Source organism: Carassius gibelio, chromosome B8 (genome assembly GCF_023724105.1).
Source record: "Carassius gibelio isolate Cgi1373 ecotype wild population from Czech Republic chromosome B8, carGib1.2-hapl.c, whole genome shotgun sequence".
In the NCBI taxonomy this organism is placed as follows: Eukaryota; Metazoa; Chordata; class Actinopteri; order Cypriniformes; family Cyprinidae; genus Carassius; species Carassius gibelio.
Window position 1 is genome coordinate 31,131,824 of NC_068403.1, and position 25,191 is coordinate 31,157,014.

Below are 25,191 nucleotides of genomic sequence, written 5' to 3' on the forward strand. Positions count from 1 at the left end.
TGCCTTTAATGAAGTTGCAGATTATTACAATCAAAGTGATCCATTAAAAAGCATATTTTATATTTATTTTCTGGACAAAATGTCAGAAATAGGATGAAACTTTTAAAATCTGAACTAAGGTTGTGTTTCTTTTAACATTGCTCCAGTTTTGGATAACCCTCTTCTTTGAATTTACACACAATTATTTGTAAAACATGTAGACAGATATACTATGGTAACACTTTATTTTATCACAAGTGCAACTAACATTTCACATGATGTCACATGATGTGTGTTTTAAACTCTACAACAAAACTTTAATATACAACAAATTCTGTATTTTTTAATCTGATGAGCACCAATATTTTAAGCTTGTTTCTCAACAAGGAACAGGTGTTGCAATTATGTTTTGCAAGCAACAATAAGGCAGAAAATGTAAAATGCAGACATGTCTATTATATTCATATATTTCATATTCTTTAATTTTTGTTGACTTTTCCCACTGGTTCTGTGGGATGACAGATGCGTGGATCATTCTCTGTTTGCCAACAAAAGGAAAACAAAGGTGTAGTACAAGTAATTTTATTGACTATGTATATGAAAATTGTTTAAAGAAACACTAATATAGCTAAAGGCGTGATAAAGTGGGGTGTTTAAGTTGAATGTATAGCGTGCATGAGAAGCTAATAAGTTGCTGAATTTAGCCATGTGTTTGCAATCTTCATTTGATGGAATGCAGTTGGGAGGTGGATGGAGTGTCTAGCTCTCTGGAATCATACTCATGGATGAACTGCTCCATGGCTTTGATGCAACGCATGCCAATGTCCCTCAGGTTCTCACGCAGAGACAGCTGAATTGGTTTCTCCAAGGATGGATCCTTGGCCACCAACATCTTCACAACCATGCCAAATGTATCACAGTCCTGCCGATATACCTGTATGGATTAATGACAAGACACAAAACATAAAAAAAAAAAAAAATTATTAACAATAACATCATAAATGCTACCAGATAAACCAAAACACTTCTATTGAAGCATGTAAGCAGAAAAGAAGACAAATTTTGATAAAATGTAAAAGAAGAAAGAAGAAAAAGAAGACTACAAAGTAGTCTCCATTATGATTAAATGCACAATAAGGGAAAATGGACCTTACAGAATTTAAAACATTGTAATTGTATTATTTTTCTAAAAGCTGGAGATTGGAATATTTTGAAAAAAGCTGCTGCAGCTTACAATGAATTATCTGTCACTAATATGAAAAAAAGAAATATTCTCAGTGTCATACAAATATAGGAATATACAACTACTCCAAAAATAATGCAAAATTAAGTTTAATGGCTGACCAAAAATTTGAATTTAGTCCCTGCTTTATAGAACTATAGTTTGAAAATAGAAATTAAATGGTCTAATGTGGGAAAGTCGTGGCCTAGTTTTTAGAGAGTTTGACTCCTAACCCTAAGGTTGTGGGTCCGAATGCCTCGACTGAGGAGCCCTTGAGCAAGGCACCGAACCCCCAACTGCTCCCCGGGTGCTGCAGCATTAATGATGCCCACTGTTCACGGTGTGTGTGTGTGTGTGTGTGTGTTAACTGCTGTGTGTGTGCATGGGTTAAATGTAGAGCACAAATTCTGAGTATGGGTCACCATACTTGGCTGTATGTCATGTCACTTTAATTCATGTAGGCTAAATATACAAAAATATACAACTATACTTTGTTATTATAAGCACCACGGGGAAAACTATGATGTGTGTGTGCTTGTTAATCAGGAGAGCAAACATTGTTAGTTTCAGGGGTTCAAGCACAAAGCCCACAAACCCTATTGTATTTGTACATTTACAAGAAAACCAAAAAGAGGCCAAAAAATTTACATTTGGTCACTGCTTTATATAAATATAGTTTTACGCTACAAGTTATATGGTACCAGTGCAGGAAAAGTTTCAGAAAATGTTATCAAAACAAAGTTTCATTGTTGGTCGCAACAGGATGCCAAAACGTTCAAAGTTGGCAGGGCCACTTTTACTAAAATGGCCATAACTCTTGAATGGAATGAGGTATTTTCACTAAACTCAAAACATATATGATCGAGCTCAATCTGAGGTCACAGCAAATAAATAAGTTTATAAATTGGGCAGCCTTTTTGTGCACCCCTGCATATGTTAGATGTCTGTATTCTGAACAACTCTGCCTTTAGAGCCACTGCTGTCAAGCAAGCCTTTAGTTAAATATTTGACTTTATGGAAATATTCATAAAGTTATTTGAAACTAATTTCTAGACGAGGATATTTTAAAGGGGTCATGGGAAACAAAATTCACTTTTACATGGTGTTTGAACATAAATATGAGTTGGCAGTGTGTTTACACATCCACCCTAAAATCCACTCAGTGCTTTTTTTTTGTTTGTTTGTTTAATCCCTAAAACTAATATCCCCTTTTTCAAATCAAAACATTCTCAGCTTCTTGTTTGTGTGATGTTACACAGACCAAGGCCGCTCCCACGATTGTTGATTGACATGGCCGTCTTACATTAGACCCAGCCAGAGTGAGCTGTGAACAAGTCAGAATGCCAGTGTTTCCATGCCGGAGCAGATGTGGACAAGAATGACTCCTAAATGATTGAGGTGTTCTGTTGTTCTGTTTACTCCTATCATCTGACCCACTGAAGACGGGTGAAGACGCAGTGGATTATTTTTGTATTTGCACCCCCATAAATGTGTCTATGTTTGCGCAAGTCATTTGTGATACAGCTTCACCTCCAGAAGAGGTGAGGTTTTTTTTATGAATCTTTGCAAATCGCCTTTCCTAATAATGTACTAGTTAGCACATTGTAAGCTTTTAAAATGAACACGCAACAAAACAGGTGGCTCTGAAAAGAGATGATTGGGTTTTTTTTACACTACCATTGAGAAATTTTAATCAAACCATGTTATAGACTTTTTATTAAGACCTTAAAGAATCATATCAACTTGTGGACAATAAGCACAAATATAAACTGCCGGTCAAAAGTTTGGGATCAGTAAGACTTGTACCCCTGGTTTCACAGACGAGGCTTAAGACTAAAATGCATGTTTGAGCTGTGTCAACTGAAAATATCTTGCTCTGATATATCTTAAAATATATCAGTGTCATTGTTCTGTGTCAAGATTTACACTTGTAATTTTTAAGTTGCTGAATTATATTAATTTAACTGAGGCCTAGTCCTGGCTTAAGCTAAGCCCCGTTTGTGAAACCAATAAATGACTAGATGATGTGGAGGTTGTACAAATAGTTTTAAGAATTTCATTTCTGATTTGAGAAATGCACCAAAGTGACTGAGAAAAACTGTAAAAGTGTGAGGATACGCTTAGTTTTGTGTCAGAACTTTCACACTTTTGCCCTATTCGGACGGGACTAGTTTTACAGGGGGTCGTTGGAGAAATCTGCGTTTCACAGACGTACTTGGTGATTTTAATCCCGTCCAAATCTGCCACGTCTGTGTTTTTCTCACACAACCTCTGTGATAATTCCAGAGAAAATTACCTACTGTTTTTCAGCAAACTCAGTGATCCTCTGAGAAAACTAATCCCGTCCGAATGCGAATGTCTGTGATTGCCGGTGATATTTTATTTCACAACTTGTTTCCTTGTGTGTTTTGACCAACGTGAATTACCGTAGATGCTCTTACCGCGTGCTTTGATTTACATTTGCTTCCCAGCAAAGAAATAATAATAAAAAATACAAATGATTAAATTAAGAGCCAGATTATGTAAACCGTTAATAATGACTATTGTATTATCAGCATCGGGTAAAATTGCTCTCGTTCATTTATGCACTTAGTTACATAATGTTTTAATTACAGATGTACCTTTTTGAAAATTAAACATGGGTTTAACCTACTCCAAAAAAACAAAACCACAACATTAACATGGTTTTGCTATACTAGCCATTTAGTATTTATTTTCTAATAATACTAATGGCAATCAATCCGAATGACTATATGCAATATGTGACACCCAGATGCACAAAACAGACCCTTCCACTTCTGTAATAAACACGGAGATGTTAGTCCCGTCATCCTGTCCGAATACGGCTTTTGATTCATAAATTCACCCCGCCTGTGTTTACAAAGCGACAGGGATTGAATCGCGGAATTCAGTCACAAATGGAACTTGCTGTATAAAGCAGAACGTCATGGAATTTGGCCATTTTTTTATGAATAAATAAAAGTAGGGCTGTAAATTTAATCAAATCTCGATATGGATTAGTGTCTGAGAATATTAAAGGTCTTGTTCTACACGTCTCTGGGATAGAGCGCTCAATGTGTGCTCTACACACACACTGAAGCATGCGTGGTGTTTTCAGCTCTTCGCTATATTGACACATGATGTAGGCTACACGTGCACATCAGTGCGCTATGAGAGGATTTCACCATTTCATTTGATAAAACTATTGTCATTAATTCATATCGTATACACAGACAGACACTGCAATGTCTTTATGACAGCCTGTCAAAATAAAATTTCAGTATTATTTTAAAAAAACACAAACTCTGTCTACAACCCACCAAAATAAAAGTTAGGTCTAACTCAAAGAAATTATGTAAGAAATTGCACTGTAAAAAATAATGCTAAAAAGATCTACTAAAACCATTATTTTAAAGGAATATCACAAGTTTTAAAATAAGTTTTAATGTAAGCTTGCCAAAACCATAACTCCATATTTTTCAAAAACAATTTTTAAAAGTACATTTGTATTTGTGCCTTTAATGTATGTTTGTTTACTATTATTGTCAGCTAATAAAACCTATGCCTCAGGGACCATATACATTTAACATCTAAGGCTAAATGTAGCTCTTGACTGGTTGAGTTAGATGGTGATTAACACTGAACAGTAGAAAATCAGTTTCAGAGTCTCCCCAGCTGGAAATGTCACTGGCTGTTAAAGTCTTGTGTTTCTTATAATAAATTGACATATTGGTAACACTTAATCTTTCATAATGTTATCAATTACATGTCGTTGCATACTGTATGCATTATTGAGTGTGGTGGTGCTTATGGGGTAATGCTCTGGGACAGGTGAGAATGAGGTGGGGGGGATCACAGTATACTCACTACAAAAAACATTTTATAATCCGACATTGGTGTAAAAATTTTTTATATTTCTTATACAGTCAGTCATCTGCCACTCATCACCTGTGTCTTAACCTTAATGTCTTTCCTGTGATAATGATCCTTACTTGTATCACACTTCTGTCTCCTATTAAGTGAGATCATATTGTATGGTCACTTATTCCTTATATGTCTCAAATGCAAGACATTAGGCTTGTTTGAGATGAACAAAATCTGTGCAGAACCGATCACTGGTGATCAGCGCGAGATGCATGCCGGTTAGAAAAGTGTCCGAGTTACGTGCTCCTTGCTCTGATGTCATGCTGACGTGTGGCCAAAAACTCTGGCGACGGCGAGGCGGCTGTGTCGGATTGAGCAGTTGAGCACAGTTGCTCTTCACTGACTGCGCTGATCAAAAGCATGATGGGAAACAGGTTCATACTCATTGGCGGAGAATGTCAACTGATACATTTTCTCAAAAAACATGAACGCGATCTCCTCCATTGCTGACGTTTGCAAATGACAAAATAGCGAGATTCAGGAAGTGTCCGACTTTAAAAGTCTTTTTTGATCCCTCCCCTTTATTGCAGCCACCTACTCTCACCTACATTTCAGGTGAGGCATGGCGCATCTCAAACAAGCCTATTGATTGCATGAGATTAAAGGGGGGGTGAAATGCTATTTCATGCATACTGAGTTTTTTACACTGTTAAAGAGTTGGATTCCCATGCTAAACATGGACAAAGTTTCAAAAATTAAGTTGTACGTTTGAAGTAGTATTTTTGTTCCCAAAATACTCCTTCCGGTTTGTCACAAGTTTCAGAATTTTTTTTTCGAGTATGGCTCTGTGTGACGTTAGATGGAGCTGAATTTCCTTATATGGGTCCTGAGGCACTTCTGCCGGAAGAGCACGCTCCCATATAGCAGAGCACTGAGAGCACAACAGACTTCACTGATCAGAGCGAGAGCGTCGACAAATGTCACAAAAGAAGTGTGTTTTTGGTTGCCAGGGCAAGACAACCCTGCACAGATTACCAAAAAAAACAGCATTAAGGGACCAGTGGATGGAGTTTATATTTACAGCGCATCAACGGAGTTGTGCAAGTGTTTGTGTTTGTTCCCTGCATTTCGAAGATGCTTGTTTTACAAACAAGGCCCAGTTTGACGACGGATTTGCGTATCGTTTATTTCTTAAGGATGATGCAATCCCAACGAAAAAGGGTCACGATCGTGTGTTGGAACCGCGGGCGGTGAGTAAAACTGCTTCAAATATCTCTGCCTACTTGTTAGTGCGTCCGCCTCCCATCGGAGACCCGGGTTCGAGCCCCGCTCTGAGCGAATCGTTGCTGCTGCTGCTCTCGTTCAGTTTCAGCCTCGGGATCTGATTCTGGACCATAAATAAATGGCTGAATCTGACTGTAAGCCATGGTTTGTTTTGGATGATGGTTTTTCCCCCCTCACGGTAATGTCACAGCTTCCACATGCTCTCAACGCAAAAGCCTACCCGCGCTCGTGATTCTTTAGCTCTGCCCACACGTCACGCCTCCAGCCGGTCGTGTTTTTCCGGGAAAAATCGGTACAGACTATCTTTCTCTTATGAATATAATAAAACTTAAGGCTTTTTGGAGTTATGAAGGATGCAGTACTATTCTATAGGTACTCAAGATTAACAGGATATTGAGTGAAAACGAGCATTTCACCCCCCCCCCCCCCCCTTTAAGTTTGTAAATGGCAGCCTGTGCCCTTAGTAGTGTGTACATATACTATTTTTCATCAAACTGTGACTAAATTCAGTATATAGGTCTTCTATATGTTGCCACCCCTGCCCCCTTCTCACCACCCCATCAATGTTTTTCTAGATCTGCCCCTGTCTGTGCTTGGAGAACCAGAGCTTGATCAGCTCGACCTTCTGCCTGATTTGGTTGACCTCTCTAGTCTTGTACCCTGTTGGAGATTTTCTAACAACATACAAAAACATAGTGAATGTAATGGTACTTCAGATGTTTTCTGTGAATCAGCTTGGACTGGAGGGCTGTACAGCTAACAAGATCATCACTGGTTTGGCATTCCCCACATTTTCAGTATTTAGATTTTCTAAATGTTTCCCTCTGGCTTTCCAAGTTCTTTCTAAAATGGGTTGTTTATGCATTATTTGCATTTAATAATTTTCAGTTGTTCTTTTATTAATCTTATATTCCATCTCTTCTGTGTCACTACTGTGACAACTTTACTTGACACTTGTATTTGAAGATTTATGCAAGCAAGCAAAAAATAATTAATTAATGAATAAGGGGCCGTTCACATATCACGACTAAAAACGTGTGTAAAACGTTAGGCGCGCCGCTTTCTCCTTCTTTCCAAAGCGCTCGGGCAGAAGCGCTCCTGAGGTGTCTGCCGTTGCTAAGCAACAATGACGCGCTCTCTCCATGTAGACGCGGAAATTTCAGCAAATGATAAATGGATTTGCAGCACAAAAAAATCGCTTTCAGTGGCTCTGCTACAGAATTGATTTCAAAGTGGCAATCCATATACAGCACGATCAGCTTTTCCTTCATCTTGGCTGAGCTTTCAACATTGTTTCGTGAATGGATGAAGCTGAATGTTTAGTTCTTGTCACATGACCTGCGGTGCGCATGCGGCATTCTGAAAAGTTAAGATGTTTTTAACTCGATGCGGTGTGGACGCGCCTGGAAAAAATGAGCACGTAGCCCCGTGTGCGTATCACGACCGCGTCGCTTACATTTACATTTACATTTATTCATTTTGCAGACGCTTTTATCCAAAGCGACTTACAGATGAAGACAGATAGAATAAAAAAAGAATAGAGCAAGCTAGTCAATCTGTCTTCATCTGGGGCTCGCTGTCCTTCTTTAAGCTGGGAGTACACGATCTGCTTAGGGAGACGGTTGTTGAGCATGCGGATAACATGTCCTGTCCATCGGAGTTGGTGCTGCATTATGGTGGTAGTGATGCTGGGCATATTCGTTTCCTCCAGAATACTGGAGTTTGTACGTCTGTCTTACCAGTTGATCCTCAGGATTTTTCTTAAGGCTCTCTGATGGAATCGTTCCAGTGCTCTCAGGTGTCTGCTGTAGGTGGTCCAAGATTCTGCTTCATACAGCATAGTTGGGAGAATTGCAGCTCTGTAAACCAGGACCTTGGTTTGAGCCGTCAGGTCTCGGTCATCAAAGACTCTTGTCCTGAGTTTGGCATAGGCTCCGCTGGCACAGCTTAGGCAATGGTTAACTTCACAGTCTATATCAGCTTTGGAAGAGAGAATGCTGCCAAGGTAGGGGAAGTGATCCATGCTTTCCAGAGTGGTGTTATCCACTTTGATGATAGGCTGGAGTGATGGCTGGTTGGGTGGTGGTTGATACAGAACCTGAGTTTTCTTGATGTTCAAGACCAAACCCAGGGCTCTGTATGCCTTGGCAAAGGCATTTAGGATGTCCTGGAGGTCTTCAGGAGAGTGTGCTGCAATAGCGTTATCATCGGTGTATTGCAGCTCTATGAGGGTGGCATATCTGACTTTGCTCTTGGCTTTGAACCTGTTAAGGTTGAAGAGCCTGCCGTCAGTCCTGTAAAAACTGAAAACTAGAAAACTACTGACCTTATTGTGTATCAGTCACTCCTATCTTATTTCTCTGCTAATGTCTCCTCTGCTAAAAAGACATACTGAGGATCCACAAATAAGGCAACCCAACGGAGAGGACAGTCATACTCGTTTCGAGTGACCGCCGAAGAAGAAGAAGGTCGGTAGTATTTTTGGACTTGCGCCACACCCTTTCAGAAGCTCTAAGCTTAGAACGGTGTTCGCGTAGAACATCAGATAGCCAAGGGGCAGAAGGGGTGTTACGAGCTGGCCTGGAAGATAAGGGGCAAATAGTGTCTAAACAAGATGTAAGAGTGGAGCAGAAAGTATCAGTAGCACTGTTCACGTCCAAAGATGCAAACAGTTTAGGGGAAGGAAGTGAAGATGAAACCATTGCAGATAGCCAGGAGGGTGAAAGTGTGCGTAGGTTACGTCGAAAGATGACATGTGGAGGGGTAAGTGATGTGTCAGGGACCATGTTGAGGTTAAGAGTGAGGAGGAAGTGATACGACGTGTGCAGTGGAGTAACTAGTACAAGATCAGTAGAGCAGTGTCATGTATAATCCAGTTGGTTGCCTGATTTGTGAGTTGCAGTAGTTGACACACGGTTGAGATCAAAAGAGGCAAGCAGAGAGTGGAAATCAGCAAACAGAGGTTTATCTAAATGGATGTTGAAATCTCCAAGCATATCTAGGGGAGTACTATCCTCAGAAAAGGTTGCGAGCAACACATCTAATTCATCCAAAAAGTTACCCAGTGGTCCTGGGGGTCGATAGACAACTACAAAATGTATTTTAAAAGGGTAGGTAACAGTAACTGAATGAGATTCAAAGGAGCTGTTGATACCTCGAGCATACTCGCACCCTAAAGAGAGCAGCCCGAAAAATGGAGCGCAGCTGGAGGAAAACAAAACTAGAGGTATTTCGTATTGCTTGGCAGGAAAGTAACCTATCCTACAGAAAAGCATTAAAAACTGCTAGATCTGATTACTTTTCTTCTCTTTTAGAAGAAAACAAACATAACCCCAGGTATTTATTCAACACAGTGGCTAAATTAATGAAAAATAAAGCCTCAACAAGTGTTGACATTTCACAAAACCACAGCAGTAATGACTTTATGAACCACTTTACTTCTAAAATCAATACTATTAGAGATAAAATTGCAACCATTCAGCCGTCAGCTACAGTATTGCATCAGACAGTGCACTATAGACCCCCTGAGGAACAGTTCCACTTATTCTCTACTATAGGAGAGGAAGAATTGTATAAACTTGTTAAATCATCTAAACCAACAACATGTATGTTAGACCCTATACCATCTAAGCTCCTGAAAGAAGTGCTTCCAGAAGTCATAGATCCTCTTCTGACTATTATTAATTGCTCATTGTCATTAGGATATGTACCCAAAACATTCAAACTGGCTGTTATTAAGCCTCTCATTAAAAAACCACAACTTGACCCCAAAGAACTAGATAATTATAGACCAATCTCGAATCTCTCTTTTCTGTCCAAGATACTAGAAAAGGTGGTATCCTCACAATTATATTCATTCTTAGAGAAAAATGGTATATGTGAGGATTTCCAGTCAGGATTTAGACCTTATCATAGTACTGAGACTGCTCTCCTTAGTTACAAATGATCTGCTCTTATCATCTGATCGTGGGTATATCTCTCTACTAGTTTTATTGGATCTTAGTGCTGCGTTTGACACAATTGACCACAGCATTCTTTTGCATAGACTTGAACACTTTGTTGGCATTAATGGAAGTGCATTAGCATGGTTTAAATCGTACTTATATGACCGCCATCAGTGTCACGGAAAAGAAGATTGGATGCAAGTGCAAGTTAATATCTCTTTAATGAGCGTATATCACAGAAGACTCAGATTTGCAGGAGACCACAAGACAAACTAGCAGCAGGAGAGATGGCAACACAGGGACCTTCCCAGTCCACCAAGTACTGGAATCCACGTCCCCTCCGCCTCGAGTCCAGAATACAGTTAACCAAATAAGTGGGTTCCCCGTCTACGAGTAGCCGCGGTGGAGGAACCGGGGCCGGCGGATTAAGTGGTGAGTGAAAAATTGGTTTAATTTTGGAAACATGAAAGGCAGGATGAATCCTCCTGTACGCTGGAGGCAATTTGAGGCGGACTTTCACCGGACTAATGATATTGGTGACAGTAAACGGGCCAATGAATTTGGGAGCAAGTTTATTAGCAACGGAGCGGAGCGGAATATTCTTAGTAGAAAGCCACACTTTTTGACCGACGACGTATTCGGGTGGCTTTGACCAGTGGCGATCGGTCTTAGCCTTGGTGCGCACCCTCACCTGCAAGAGAGTCTCACAGGCTCTGTTCCAGGTGTGGCGGCACCTCTGGACGAAGGCGTGGGCAGAGGGGACCGCGACTTCGGATTCCAGACTGGGAAAAACTGGTGGCTGGTAACCTAAGCTAGATTCAAATGGGGAGAGGCCCGTAGAAGACACTGGTAACGAATTATGTGCATACTCAATCATAGAGAGTTGTTGGCTCCAGGAAGAAGGATTCTTGGATGCCAAACATCGCAACATGCGTTCTAAATCCTGGTTGGCTCTCTCGGTCTGACCATTGGTCTGGGGATGGAACCCAGAGGAAAGACTAACCGTTGCCCCCAGCAATTTACAGAACTCCTGCCAGAATTTGGACACAAACTGGGGCCCCCTGTCAGAAACCACATCCACCGGGAGGCCATGTATCCGGAAGATGTGGTCAATGACAGCGACCGCGGTCTCCTTGGCAGAAGGTAATTTGGCCAAGGGTATGAAATGGGTCGCCTTCGAGAACCGGTCCACAACGGTCAAAACAACCGTATATCAAGCAAAACAACTCGCTGTTACCAATATCATAATTACTTTCCGCGGGAGATAAACCATGAGAGTAAAACGCGCAAGGGTGCATCTTGTTATCTGAGGGAGACCGCTGGGAAAGAACTGCTCCTACCCCCACCTCTGACGCATCGACCTCCACCACGAACTGACATGAAGAATCAGGGGCAATCAGAATGGGAGCCGAAACGAAGCGACTCTTCAGTTTAGCAAATGCAGCTTCGGCTGCATCTGACCACCTGAAAGCCGTTCTGGGGGAGGTCAAGGCAGTCAGAGGCGTGGCTAGTTGGCTGAAATTGCGAATAAAATGCCGGTAGAAATTGGCGAACCCCAGAAACCGCTGTAGGGCCTTACGGGAATCTGGACTTGGCCAATCCACCACAGCCTTGACCTTGTCAGGATCCATGCGAATTCCCTCAGACGAGATGATGTACCCTAGGAAGGAAACAGATTGTGCATGAAATTCACATTTCTCCGCCTTGACAAAAAGACCATTCTCTAACAGCCGCTGAAGCACTCGTCTGACGTGTTGAACATGTTCCTGGAGAGACGAAGAAAATATCAATATGTCATCCAGGTAGACATATATGAACTGATCAACCATGTCTCTCAACACATTATTAACGAGTGCCTGGAAGACCGCAGGGGAGTTGGAAAGCCCGAAGGGCATAACCAAGTATTCAAAGTGCCCTCTGGGGGTGTTAAAAGTGGTCTTCCACTCATCTCCCTCCCTGATGCGGACCAAATGATAAGCATTACGCAAGTTCCCGCCTTCCCCATGAGAAGCGTGAGTACGAATGCCACTTTGGACTCCTCCCTCTCGAACGTACTGGGCTGTAAAGTGAAGTGGAGAGAACACTTGTTGAGGAATGCTCTACAAAAGTCAGACTCACCAGAATAAGTCTGTGGCACGGGGAGGCGGGGTTCCGAGACGTCCCGTAGTTCTGAAGGCGGTGGGGAAACAGTCGGCGGGGCATGCGCAGTGGGAGCGCGAAGTTGTTGCATCTGTTGGGAGAGCTCGGACACCTGTGTTACCAGCGCCTGGACGGCGCGTCCGGTGGAAGAGATGCTCTCCTGCTGCTGATCTATACGAGTTATACTGTGGTTAATGAACTCGGTGAAAGCCACTGAACTCGCTGCATCCATGATAGTGGTCAGATCGTTCTGTCACGGAAAAGAAGACTGGATGCAAGTGCAAGTTAATATCTCTTTAATGAGCGTATATCACAGAAGAGTCAGATTTGCAGAAGACGACAAGACAAACTAGCAGCAGGAGAGATGGCAACACAGGGACCTTGATGGAGGTTGGTGCTCGTGGTGAGAGAAGTCCGTGAAGTGCCCGTGGCTGAAATGATGAACGATGTAATCCAGAACGAATATCCAAGGAACAAACAGGCAACAGGAAACTGCGACGAGGGATCCAGAGCAGGAACAACTACACGGGGAACAACACAACACCAGGACTCCAAACAACGATCTGACAAACATGAGACGAAAGACAAGGCATTAATATAGGCCAGATGGAATGAGCCGCAGCTGCCGCTGATCAGTAATCAGAACAATCAGGTGATACAACCCGCAACCTACACACAGACAACAAGGTGACACTATGTATCAATGAACCGTGACAATCAGTTCGTAGCAGTGAATGAAGATGTATCATATCGATCACAAGTGCAGTATGGAGTACCTCAAGGCTCAGTACTAGGGCCGCTACTCTTCATGCTTTATATGTTACCCTTGGGAGATATCAACAGGAAACATGGTGTTAGCTTTTTACTGCTGATGTTATGCTGATGATACTCAGCTCTATATTTCTTTGCGGCCCGGTGAAACACACCAATTTTAAAAACTAATGAAATGCATAGTCGATATAAAAAACTGGATGTCGAGTAATTTCTTACTGCTAAATTCTGAAAAAAACTGAGGCGTTAATTATAGGACCTAAAAACTCTGCTTATAATAACCTAGAACACTTTCTAAGACTTGATGGTTGCTCTGTCAATTCTTAGTCATCAGTTAGAAACCTAGGTGTGCTATTTGATCGCGATCTTTCCTTAGAAAGCCACATTTCTGGCATTTATAAAACTGCATTTTTCCACCTGAAAATTATATCTAAATTACGGCCTATGCTCTCAATGTCAAATGCAGAAATGCTGATCCATGCATTTATGACTTCAAGGTTAGATTATTGTAATGCTTTATTGGGTGGTTGTTCTGCACGCTTAGTAAACAAACTACAGCTAGTCAAAAATGCAGCAGCAAGAGTTCTTACTAGAACCAGGAAGTATGACCATATTAGCCCGGTCGTGTCAACATTGCACTGGCTCCCTATCAAACATTGTTTAGATTTTAAAATATTACTTATTACTTATAAAGCCCTGAACGGTTTAGCACAGCAGTATTTGAATGAGCTCCTTTTACATTATAATCCTCTACGTCCGCTATGTTCTCAAAGGTATTCTAGGTACGTTCTACCTAGAATATCAAAATCAACTGCGGGCGGCAGATCCTTTTCCTATTTGGTGCCTAAACTCTGGAATAACCTACCTAACATTGTTCGGGGAGGCAGACACACTCTTGCAATTTAAATCTAGATTAAAGACCCATCTCTTTAACCTGGCTTACACATAACATACTAATATGCTTTTAATATCCAAATCCGTTAAAGGATTTTTAGGCTGCATTAATTAGGTAAACCAGAACCGGGAACACTTCCCATAACACCCTATGTACTTGCTAAATCATTAGAATAATGGCATCTACGCTAATATTTGTCTGTTTCTCTCTTATTCCGAGGTCACCGTAGCCACCAGATCCAGTACATATCCAGATCAGATGGTGGATCAGCACCTAGAAAGGACCTCTACTGCAATGAAAGACAGTGGAGACCAGGACAACTAGAGCCCCAGATACAGATCCCCTGTAAAGACTTTGTCTCAGAGGACCACCAGGACAAGACCACAAGAAACAGATGATTCTTCTTCACAATCTGACTTTGCTGCAGCCTGGACTTGAACTACTGGTTTCCTCTGGTCAGAGGAGAACTGGCCCCCCAACTGAGCCTGGTTTCCCCCAAGGTTTTTTTCTCCATTCTGTCACCGATGGAGTTTCGGTTCCTTGCCGCTGTCGCCTCTGGCTTGCTTAGTTGGGGTCACTTCATCTACAGCGATATCGTTGATTTGATTGCAAATAAATGCACAGACACTATTTAAATGAACAGAGATGACATCACTGAATTCAATGATGAACTGCCTTTAACTATCATTTTGCATTATTGACACACTGTTTTCCTAATGAATGTTGTTCAGTTGCTTTGACACAATGTATTTTGTTTAAAGCGCTATATAAATAAAGGTGACTTGACTTGACTTGACAATCCAGGCTAATATACACAGTCCTTTACTTGTGATTTTTACCATATATATATATATATATATATATATATATATATATATATATATATATATATATATATATATTGCGTTGCTTCCTGCCTTGTTTCCTGATAACTTTCTTTTTTTCACTCATTTTTTTGAAGTGATACTTTAAGAGCAAAAAAATTGCAAAACTATTTTAAGTGCAAGTGCCATGCTAAATTAATGTGTTATGATGATGTATTGCAAGTCATGATGCAGAAAGCTTAGGCGTAGGACCCCAAAATAAATTCTGGGTTTACCGAAGAAAGCCTGCTCCCGACCAGAGAGGTTTAGTTTTGTCTTTTACTGGAACGGAAAACCCTGATTTCCCCTTCTCTCGGGTTAAAGGGATAGTTCACCCAAAAATGAAAATGTGATGTTTATCTGCTTACCCCCAGGGCTTCAAGGATGTAGGTAATTTTTTTTTCTTCAGTAAAACACAAACTGAGATTTTTAGCTCTTTATGGAGTATCGCAGACTTATAAGTGCATTACCGTCACCTGTGTCTCAGGTTGACTCCTAATTGAGATTGTAGATAGTGTCAATGGTCCATTTGAGAGATAGGTGGCATTAATATACTTATACTGTAAGTCTGCGATCTCTCATACAGCAAGAAGAAGAAGAAGACGCTTCATGCGCCTTCTGCTGATAACGCACTCAGGAGGACGCATTTAGGAGAGTTCTAACAGTTCGGATATTTTGTTAATCAGAGGTATAAATATTGTTCAGTTTCTTGCACAGACCAATCGTTTTATGTCTTTACACATCAATGTATTGTCACAATGCATAGGGATTAATTTGATTGCCTTTCAAGGGAAGTTCGAACTGCGTCCACAAGGGGTCTCTATGGGGAACACCTCGTCGTGACCCGTGTCTGAAGCATACATTAAAAAAACAACAACGTGTTGGCCGGTGACAACCCCTGATGTCACTGACTGTTTTGTTTGAAGCGTGCATCTGAATTAACTGGTAAGAGCAATCTTTCTCTGTTTATCATGGCAACCAATAGCAAGGCATTAAGACAGTGTGTGCACCCGTGTTGGCGTTATTTGCCTCCTGATAACACACACAGTTTTTGCGTTGTTTGTTTGGGTGAAGAGTAGTGTTAATTTCGTCAGACGATGTGAGATATGTTCGTCAACGACCTTTTTTTTTCATGACTAAGATGATACGATGACAAGACTGTACCACTGTCCAAAAATGCTGACTAAGACTAAATTAACATGCATTATTGTTGACGAAAGTAGATGAGACGAAAATGTTTTGCATAAAATAAAAACTAAGTTAAAATCTCTCTTCATTTTCGTCTACAATTGTCTCTGCCTTTGCATCAGTTGTTACGCCTTTAAAATATTCAGAACGAGTTTGCGGCTTCTCGCTGTTGCACAAGTTACAGCCTGTGGCTGCAACATGAAACTGCTGAACACACAACACCCAAAGCGAACATGAGTGGCGAGCAACGATGACATGCTAGACGCTCAATATTTGGTCGCATTTTATGTACAATGATACTGACAAAAAGTCAGAATGTGTCATCATAACTGACGGGAAACTCTGCAGACAAAGAATTTCAGGGTAAAACACCACCAACCTTAAACGACATCTGAAGGCTAACCACCCACACATTCAGGTAAGTTAACCTAAATTAACGTCTCATAAGCTAATGCTGATTTTAGGCATCTACGCTGTAAATCAACCAGTTAGCTATGGTGTTTTGGCACATTAAGCAGGTTATGTATCAGAAATTTAAAAACAGAAAAGTTTAACATTTGCTTTCAAGAAAGATCATTCAACATGTATATTTTGTCAGGTAATTATGACATTTAACCAATGTGTGAGATATGTGAAACACTTTTTTACTGAAATGTTTATCAGTAATAATCTCAGTAATAATGTGTTATTTAAAAAAAAAGACATAACATATTTGACTAAAACTATACTTTAGACTTTTATTAGAAAGACTTCTATTAGACTTTTAGTCAACTAAAACTTGACTAAGATACCTTGAGTTTTCTTTTGTCTAAAACTAAACAAAAAAAGATATGTGAATGACTAAGTATGATTAAAACTAAAGACTAAACAAGACCAAACAAAGACTAAGACTAAATTTAAAATAGGTGACAAAATTAACACTAGTGATGAGCATGCATGCGATGTCCTTGAGGGGGCAATCTACATGCATTGTGAGCATTTTTCTATGACTCTATGGCTCTCAGCCATCCCACGGTTCAGAACCCACCGCTGCTGAGGCACAGAGGAGAGTGAGCTCGTGGGGATCACAGGTGGATCTGGCTGAGGAGTTTAGAGAGGGACTTTCCCTTTCGCGCTCGTCGGCGGCAGACGTGAGTGAACCTCAAGAGGAGGATGTTACGTCTTTAACACTTTCTGATACTGAGGTCAGTGCCATGCTGGGTTCTTCCCAGGAAGAGAAGGAGATGTCCGAGGGTGGCGAAGAACCTGAGGCTGAGCCTTCTCAATCCTCCTGCTCTCACTATGTAGAGCTGTTGGAGGTTATGGATTGCGCCATGGCAAAGTTGGACTTGCCATGGAAGCATGCCAGCAAGGTGACGCCGCGAGGCTGGCTTGACGAGCGTTATCTTTCTGACCATGGCCCTCCAGTTCAGTTGAACCTTCCATTTTTGCCTGATCTCCAAGCAGAGGTCGGAAAGGTATGAAAGAGGCTGTTTTCTTCTCGCATCCATTGGTTTCAGTGAGTTATGCCAACATCGAGGCGATGCGCGAAAGCAGCTATGAGAATACCCCTGTGGAAGCGATGATGGCTAGCTATCTGTGGGGGAGACGTCCTCTCTTAAATATCCCTCCTTGTCATCTAATCCCCTTCAGGATCCATTTTGCTTAAATGGCAAGGCATACACAGCAGCAGGTCAGGCTGTGGCTTCATTGCACAAGATAGTGGTGCTTCAAGAATATCAGGCTGATCTACTGAAGCTGAGTTGCGCCGAACCACAGTTCTCTCTCTCCATTCTACAAAACCCACCTGTGGGTAGGGGTAAGAGGAATCATGGGTCACAGGGAGGTAGGCAAGACCTAAAGGGTGTGATCCAGACGAGGCAGCATTCTTGTCTGAATCAGAGCGATACTTAGGTATCTACTCGTTCCCTTTTGGAGGGTTTTACATCTGCCCTTATCCTCCCCTTCCTAATTCCCCAATAACCACCAGCTCTCCACCTGACCGAGGTTAGGTGGGAACTTCTTGCATAACAGTCTCCTGTGCTGGACCTATGATGTTTTGGTTGGTTCTATGTTCATAGCAACCACCTTACTGATGGTCCGGACTAAAAGGAGGCGTGGGTGAGCTGGAGGTGGGTGAGTATGAAACCCATTCTATTTAAACTTCATATCAAATTGCTGGTGGTTATGTGTGTGCTAATTCTCTGTAATTTTTTTGTTTACAGTGCTCAATTACAGTGTTTACTAAACTACTAACTCGTCAGCATTATGTCCAGTTACCGGTACCAGGCGGCCAAGATCACAGGTTTCTGCGGGAGCCTTCTTGATCATCAGGCCCGGCACGGCACTGCAAAAGGAGTTTCATGGATGTCTGGCCAGGTCACCCTGAGGGGCTTCCTGGTTGCTTGGATATCCCTTATTGCTGATGCATCGAGCGGGAAGTCGAGGTGGTAGTTATGTAAATCTTCTTGTATTTGCTGCCCCAGGTGATTATCCTCTTGCCAGAGGTTTATACATTTGAGCTTGTCTCTTCCGTGCAGTTTGGCACCTCTGTGATGCTTAGAAAGCTTTAACCTGTTAGCTAGCACACCCCATTATGGGAATCACAACTGAAAGTGCCCTACCTAACTTAAAATTGTAACAGTTCCTTACTTCAGTGTTTTACACACATCATTTTAGTGTATTTGGAAAGAAGACCCTTTGGGCCTTCTTGAAATCAGTCCTGGAGCAATCTTGAAAATTAATGGGTTGGAAGTCACATGTCTCTTGAGTTTCTATTTCAAATCTGAAGAAGATATCATAAAAAATTAAATTCCTGCAGACCCCCCCCCCCCCCCTCCACCCCCCCAAATATAAAAAAATATTTATCAACTGTTTTGAAGGCTTCTACAAACTATTTCAGCCATTAAACATACCACTGCATAGGTTTTTTTTTCTATTAGAAAAAAACTAGACAGGATTTTAGACATCATATAAGTGATTTATTTGAGAACTAGAAAAATACAATAAGAATAATTTGAGTAAAAAATTAAAAATAAAAAAAATAAAAAGTACATTTTTTTTTTAACTTTATATGCCAATTATAGAACATCCTAAGACTGCTAGAAATGCACCATTTACAATGAATTACAATGAAAAGATGCGCTGATGTGCTGATGGCCAGTTATAGAGATGGTAATCAGAGATGCTCTCTCTCTATGGCGTTCATCTATAGCCGTGATAGCTGTGATTACACCTGAGTTGAGGAGTGTTGAGGATGCCTGCGTGGCACCCCCACGCGGGCATCCTCAACACTAAGGCTAAGAGGTTAAGTACAGATGCTAAGCTCTGTGTACTTTCTGATAACCATATAGTGGTGTGTGTGAACGTTTAACACTTTGCACACTTTCTAAAATCCACTTGAGTGGAAGGTGTACACCCAAGACTACGCACACTTTCTTATATCCTGTACAGTAAGGGTTACATGCACAGCTTCGTTCCCTTTTTTTTTTAGATGGTTAGACCTTGGTTCCTGGGCTCCACTCAGCCAGTTTATCTTTATTTATACACTTCAAGCATCAATTCCCTCAACATGAGGGGCTATTTGGCAGTTCTTGTGGTAGTTTAACAGCACTCCCCTTTACCAAAATGGTTGCCTAAGATTGCTCTACTTTCTTTCTGAATCAGAGTTCTCCTCTCACATGAGATTGAGCTATCTGTTTTTTCCAGCATGATGACCTCAGATCGAGTTGACGACTCTCAAACATATTGTTTTGGAATGCACCATTCCATCTATGAGCTGCTCTATCATAGTGCAGTATTGTAAAATCCATGTCTTTGTGCACTTTCTGAAATTCACACTGTGGTAAGTACGCACGCTAGTGCTCTGCATTCTTTCTAAAATCCTATATGGTGAGGGCTTTGCGTGGTTGCTTCATGCCTGTAACACATTAAAACTCCATAATCATCGGGAACAAGGAGGCGGGAACTGGCAGACAAACAAATCAATCTTTAATAATCAAATAAACACAAAACAGCGTGACAGCCCCTGGGGGTAGGACAGACGAGGCGAGAAAAAACAAGATGGAGGGATGAGGAGCGACAGAGATGAGAGAGGGGAGAGAGAAGCAAAAAAAAAAGAAAAAAAAATTCCGGTTCCCAGACACGCTGCCGCTTGGCCCTCCACCAGCTGGGTGATCTCCTCCATGGTGCCTAGCGGTGGCACTGGACGACCTTCGGCGGACGGCATGACACTCCTCCACCGCCCGGTGGACGGCGACAGCTACTCCGGTTTTGGGCAGCCGGCAGGAGTCCCCCGTTCCCTGCTCCTCCCCATCATGGGGGATGCGGTGACACCTCCGCTCCCTCACTGACGGCAGACGCCCCCCACATCACAGGCGGCCAGCATCACACTACGAGGGATCTTCAGCAGCACGTCCCTCCTTCTCCCAGGTTTCCGCACCAATGTAACGCATTAAAACTCAATAATCATCGGGAAGAAGGAGGCGGGAACCGGCGGACAATCAAATCAAACTTTAATAATCAAATAAACAAAACAGCGCAACGCCCCCCACGGCCGACTGCCGTGCACAAACACAACCAAAACACAAACTAAAATCCAGGACAGGTCCTCTTTCGTCTGTCACTGTCATAGCTCCTGTTTTATATCCTTCCATCTCCTCCGTGGGACTCGAGACCGGTGGGTGGAGCAGGTTTCGCTCATCTCCAATCACTCCACCAGCCTCGCCCTGTTCCCACAGCTCTCGGCCCCGCCCCATTCGTCACAGAGCCCTTTCTTGAGTTGGTAAAAGACACATTCATCTTGGGTGCCACTTCACCTATTTATTCTCAGATACCTATCTAAACAGGATGTTGCTATTAGAGATCTGTTGAGAGAGCTCGTTCAGCAAGCTTATGCAAGAGCAAGTGGTAGCCCCTGTGTGACAGGCAAGACTTAATATAAAATGCTAGGCTCTTTGTCGTATCAATTTATAGGAATCTTTCTTGATTCCAAGCCTTCAGCTCTACCCCGGGCTGAGACCCTAACAAGTTAAGTTGGGTATGTAGCCTAGGCCTTTGGCTGTAAGGGGTAATGTTACGGACAGCCATCTAACGTCTCAGGGGAAACTCCCTTGAAAATGGTAGAGTTGGTACTTAGTGTTTGTCATGATTCTGGCCTGCACTCCCCTCAGCATGTGGGTATACTGTTCCCCATAGCGACTCCTAGAGGACACAGTTCGAAAGGGAATGTCTCAGATTACACATGTAACCATGGTTCCCTGAGTTTGGAATGAGACACTGCATCCTCTAGCTCTCTGACATTCTTCGGACGCAAGCTTCAGACAAAGAAGTGAATGACGTTCTCCTGGTGCCTATTTATCCATAGTCGCGGCAGTAGTGATGTCAGGGGCTGTTGTCGGCCGACTCGTTGGTGTTTTTTCTACTGAAGATCCAGGAAGAAAAAAAACTTGGAAAAAGAAAAACTCAAAGCAAAATAAATAAATAAAATAGTTTGCTTTTTACCAGTTCAGCAGATTTCACTCTCTTTTCTCTGTTTCAGGTACAAGTTGGTGGAATGGCACACCAGTCAAAACTGGAATATGAATATTCGGCAAGGACAGATTTAGGAACAGAAGTCTTCAGCAAGGAAAAAAACACCCGGCCAAGGAGAGGTTTAAATCAGAAAAATAAAATAGTTTCTCCCTGGAAAAGATGTAAATTAAATCTCTATCATCCGTCTCATCACATCCCATTCTAACTTCAGTTCAAACATCTCTTTTCAAACCGTGAGCTTCTAAAAGATATATATCAACGATTTATACCTCAAACTTGTTAATAATCTATATTTGATTACTCAAATGATTCTCATTACATTGCTCATTCGCAACTGCATCTTCTCTCGTTCAAGTTCACTCTCATTCTGACTGCTTATGCGCTAAATTTTTGCAGGGAGTGGGCCTAACCTTTCACCTCACTACTCAACTTTAGCAATTTCCTTTTTCTAGATTTGGAATATAATGTAAATTGACTTCAATCTGCATTTACATATAAATACTAAAGATATTAATAAAAATTAAATATTTATTAATTACTAGTGATCTTGTTAGTGACCTGAGTTACACACATATTCATTATTAATAATTGAAGTGTTTTTCCTAAATAAACCCTCAATAAACTACTAATGCACTGCTTATTTATATTAAGTAAGACAGTTGTTGTAGAAGATATGTTTAGGTATGGGGCAGGGTAAAGGGATCTAGAATATAATCATGCATTAATAAAGTATTAATATGTGCTTTATAAATACTAAAACAGTAAGTACACTAGTAATATGATAAGCAACTAGTTAATAGTGAATAGTGTTCCCTAATCTATATTACCATTTTTGTTATTTGTGTGTGGAGAAGCAGGCATCTGTGATCAAAAGGCCTGAAATCATTACTGCAGTCTTCCTTGTAGTTACTATTGGTAACTATGTGTGTCTGAGCTGCTAGCTATTACCAGATCACTTCAAAATAGCACCTACTGCCTCATCTGTGGTAACCATAGAGATGGTGTGTCTCTGTGTGTGCACTGGGGGGTTAAATTATCATTCCGCATGTATCTGAGTCATCGCATCATGAGCTCTGCTTTGCAGTTTTTTTTAAAAAGATGTAATGACTATGATTGCAATAAAAACACACTGTATAATTGAACTAGGTTTAACTTAGACACCTTGTGTATCACACCAAAGACTCTAGCTTACGTACAGACTATATTCAAAATAGAACAACTCTTATGAGTTCTTCTTATGAGTCTGTTTGCAGTGTAACGTATATAACACTTATGCATGCATGTTATATGCAAATGACTTTCTACAAAAGCTAGAATTTACAACCTGAGGCACGTACCGGTGGGGGGCTGCATGGCCAGAGTCACTGATTCTCTTTCCCTCTACAGCAGGCAGAGTAGTGTATTTGATCAGAGTAGAGGAAAATGCATTTCATGTTATAATCATTTAGAAATCAAATGCAAATCAAATTCTTTGCAGCTACAGATCCACTTCAGGGTTTCCATTTCTCATTCACACCTCTGCCCTCAATCACCAGGTAGCTAGAGAACCTCCACTCTAATTTGCCTTTTAATTTTAATTATATGAAACATTCTAATTCAATTTAATAAAGCAATCTTAAAAAAAAAATAAGAATGATCTGGAATAAGATTGGTGCCCTACAGAAATGCATACATTTTTGTTCAATTTCAACTACAAAAAAATAAATAAAAAAATAACCTGCAAACACAGTTAAAAATGTATACATGCCTTCGCCATTATACCCATAATCAGAATTTGTGCACTATATTTACCCCCTTCCAATCACAGCACATACACACACACCCGGAGAAGTGGGCAGCCATTTTTGCTCAAACACACCTCAATTGGGGCTATTGGAGGTAGAAGGGGGCTCTTTACAAAACCCCTTCTATAATTCCTGCCAGTATTTAAGCTCAAACATGTGACCTTTGGGTTTGCTAGTCCAACTCTTTAATTTCCTGCCCTTCTGTGAACATTCTCCTTTGGCTCTGGCAAGAGCCAACCCACTTGCCTTCCAGGTTACATCATATAGACAGGCAAGGAAGGCTTTCCTTTTTTTGGAGATTAGTTGCCCTGTCTCTGTGCATGGAATCAGTCCAGGCATTTATTTGAATAGTTTTGTAGGTAACGAAGATATGGGTTGTATATAGTTAAACTAAATATGTGCTGCAGTGAATAGATTAGAATATTTCTGTTGATAATGGCAATGAATGATTTAAAGGTGACCAATTATGTCCCTTTTTACATGATTTAAAATAAGTCTGTGATGTCCAAAGAGTGTTAGTGTGAAGTTATAGCTATGAGCCAAAACATGCCATTTTCCTCTTTCCCTTTAAATGCAAATGAGCTGTTGCTACTGGGGAAGAAGGCGTAGCTTCAAGATTTCAAGTTTCAAGAGCAAGTGCCAAGAATCTCTTTCAGAAAGGCTATTTTGAAAACTTACGCGTGATACTTCTTCTGATGTAGATTGATAACGAATAGTTGGCACTGCTCCATCCTTCAGAGGAAACTGTTGTGCCAAACCTGCTTTATACTGACCCTCATTCACAAAACAGTCCGGTGTAAAATGATTCAAACAGACATAAAATAATTTTCTCTCACAAAATATTGCTTTACAGATCTATCGCTTTTGCCGCTTAGAAATATTTACGCAATCATGCAGCACGTATCAGAAGATCTGCAGTCCAGCACAGTTAACGCTCACACTCACTGATGTATATATATGAACCGCGCTCTTGCCCACCTCTTTCAACTGAGACAGGGACTGATATACGGAACGATCACACTAGTCAAACGAACTAGACATTAGGGGTCAAATGTGCTCTGGCACGGTTAAGATTGTCTAGTGTGAGCACACCCTAATTATTCTCCCACATCCCGCACACAGGAGTCTCTACCCACACATCAAGTGTTGTCCTGGAACGCACTCTGCTGTGTTGGTTTCCGCAATCGTGCAGGTCTCTAATAGGAAGGTGCCTGTTATAATGTTATGATCAAGGCTATGGACTCTGAGCATGACTTGTTTTTCTATAGCAAACTATAAAATATTTTCTATAAAATTGTAATGTCCTGGCAGTGACAAATAGCTTGTTTTATATTTAATTTAATTACATTAATGTTATAAGTTGAGATTTAGGCTACAATTAATATTTAAACTGCTATTATGTAAAAGGAACACTGAAAAAAATAAATAAATAATAATAATAATCATTGCCCAGCACTAATTATTAGTAAAATCCAATATCAGTCTGACTTATTATACCCCTTACGAAAATTAACCATGGTTTTACTACAAATAAAACCAAAAAACCATAGTTACTGTAGTTAAACCATGGTAACCACAAATTAACCATGGTTTTGCTATATTAACCATAGTTTAACCATGGTATTTGTATTAAATCTGTGGTTTTACAAATGGCAGTCAATACCCCAAAAAACCATGGGTTACTACAGTTTTACTATAATAAAACCATGGTTATTTTTCGTAAGGGACTGTGGAAAATGATCCTTCA

General features: G+C 41.0%; 1 protein-coding gene across 1 annotated transcript in view; it reads right to left on the reverse strand.

Moving 5' to 3' along the window:
* Positions 1 to 221: 221 nt before the first annotated feature.
* LOC127963199 (uncharacterized) overlaps positions 222 to 25,191 on the reverse strand; it is a 69,361-nt gene continuing 44,391 nt past the window's right edge. The window contains exon 6 of the mRNA XM_052562967.1: positions 222 to 913. Within this exon, the coding sequence (XP_052418927.1) occupies positions 701 to 913 (213 nt within the window). The 3' untranslated portion in view covers positions 222 to 700. The remainder of the gene's footprint in view (positions 914 to 25,191) is intronic.